The 2281-nt window shown below is 45.9% G+C and overlaps 1 protein-coding gene across 1 annotated transcript in view; it reads right to left on the bottom strand.

Moving 5' to 3' along the window:
* MTMR8 (myotubularin related protein 8) overlaps positions 1-2281 on the bottom strand; it is a gene marked incomplete at its 5' end in the record, with an annotated part of 18003 nt that overhangs the window by 10561 nt on the left and 5161 nt on the right. The window contains 2 exons of the mRNA XM_009077348.1: positions 65-199; positions 1887-2015. Coding sequence (XP_009075596.1) covers positions 65-199; positions 1887-2015 — 264 coding nt within the window. The remainder of the gene's footprint in view (positions 1-64; positions 200-1886; positions 2016-2281) is intronic.

Consider the following 2281-nt stretch of genomic DNA (forward strand, 5'->3'; position numbering starts at 1 on the left):
CAATGAACTGCAAACAGCACTACTAATTCAGACACAAAAGTAGCCCCAAACCCCATGAAGATACCTTTGGCCTTGTGTCTACAACATACATGAAGGGGCTCCCGGGGTTGGCTTCTCGGATGGCCTGGAGCATGTGTTCATCCTCAGGACAGCGCGCACTGAACCCGGCCAGGGGCTGACTGCAGCGGCACAGGGCAGCCTGCAACACACACCACTCACTGCCACAACAGCACTGACAGAGGCCTTTGGAATGGCCTATCTTCGTCTTCATGGAAAAACTGCTACTTAATGGGCACACAGGAACACTACTGTGCCATGTTACAGGCTGAGGAAGTTGAGGCTGTTCAGCCTGGAGAAGAAAAGGTTGTGTGGGGATCTCAGAGCAACCTGCCAGGACCTGAAGGGGCTCCAGGGAAGCTGGAGAGGGACTTCATGTTAGGAGCTGCAGTGACAGGACAAGGGGCAATGGGGATAAACTGAAAGAGGGAAATTTAGATTAGATATTAGGAAGAAGTTTTTTCCTGTGAGGGTAGTGAATAACACAGGTTATTCAGGGAGGTTGTGGCTGCTCCAACAGTGTTCAAAGCCAGGTTGGATAAAGCCTTGAGCAACCTGGTCTGGTGCGAGGTGTCCCTGCCCAGGGCAGGGGGTTGGGGCTGGATGATCTCTAAGGTCCATTCCATCCCCTTAATATACTATGAAACTATTTCTCAAACTGAGAAGTTTGGGAAACTTCAGAAAGTACTGAGGCTAAGGAGCCTCAAACTGTGCTCTGCCTGATGATCAGTATCCCAAATGTTAGCATTTCATAGAATCTCAGAAGAGTTTGGGGTGGACAGGACCTAAAAGCTCAACTCATTCCACCTCCCTGTCAGAGGCAGGGACATCTTCCACTTAGACCAGGTTGCTCCAAGCCCCATCCAACCTGGCCTGGAACACTTCCAGGGATGGGGCAGCCACACCTGCTCCCCATCCAACCTGGCCTGGAACACTTCCAGGGATGGGGCAGCCACAGCTGCTGTGAGCAACCTGTGCCAGTGCCTCACCACACTCTGAATAAAATCTTTCTTCCTCTTCTCCCATCTGACCCTGCCCTCTGGCAGTTTAAATAATTTCCCCCTTATCCTGTCACTATCTGCCTGTATAAAAAGTTCCTCTCCCTTTCTATAAGCCCTTAAGGCACTGAAAGGTCACATTTTCTCATGTTTTCTCCTTGGTTTCTGTTATCCAAACCATTTTTTCACAGCTTCCCTTATCAGCTGTTACTGTTCTGTGTTCAGAACTGCACTGAATGTGCTTTAGGATAATTTCACCAGTTGCCAGCACAACTCCATGCAGTGTCCAGCTCAAGGCATGCTTCCTCAGGAAAACAATTTGTCTGTGACAGCATTTTCCTACATCAGCATCTACAACACTGCTGAGGCAGCAAAGTTAAAAATTTACATTCTGTGCAAAAAAAAATTAAACCTTCACTTACTGTGAGCTTGTGAGGATTTATTTCAGGCTGGTTCTTTCCCTTCAATACTAAGAAAATCCAGCTGAGTTAACATCTAACTTGGTAAAGCATTATTTAATCTAGCTAAACAGGAGATTAAAAACCCCACACCAGAAGGAACTGCTGAAAGCTGATAAAAAAAGAAACTCCCAACAGGAAGCTTGGAAATTTGGGCTTTTTGTACAGCTCTGGATGTGTCCCAAGTGTTTGTCTGTGGCTTATTCTGTGACTCAGAACGAAGCAGTATTAAAGCCATTAAGAGAAGCCCAGTTCTCAAACACAGATCTAATGTGCTCTAATAATGACCTCATTCTTTCCTCTCACTAGGAGGGAACTGGACAGAAAGGGGAACCCTGCCGCCCCACAAACCAGCAGGCAGTGAACCACTAACATTGTTCTCTTTACACAAGTAAGAAAGCACTGGGATCCTCCCTCGGCTCCTGAACCTTGAACTTCCCATCACCACTGCCCTGCTGGCAGCTCGAGGCACCACGAGTTCTGGAGGGTATGTGCTGCAAACCTAAGTGAGAAAAAAACCAGATATTACTACTTAAAAATTCCAAATTCATGAAAAATTCATCTTGAGCTCAATACATTAAGACGTATTTGGAAAAACAAGACAGGAATAGGTGCAAAAGAAAATAAAGTGGTGAAGGAATAAATCCATTCTACAACTTAATCTGAAAACATGGACTGCATAGCACACCAGACATATTAAAAGAAGGTCTTTTAATCCACACATTTTATGAAAGCTTCCAATTTAGAGTCACAGAATGGTTTGGGTTG

Source organism: Acanthisitta chloris, unplaced genomic scaffold (genome assembly GCF_000695815.1).
Source record: "Acanthisitta chloris isolate BGI_N310 unplaced genomic scaffold, ASM69581v1 scaffold3806, whole genome shotgun sequence".
Classification (NCBI taxonomy): Eukaryota; Metazoa; Chordata; class Aves; order Passeriformes; family Acanthisittidae; genus Acanthisitta; species Acanthisitta chloris.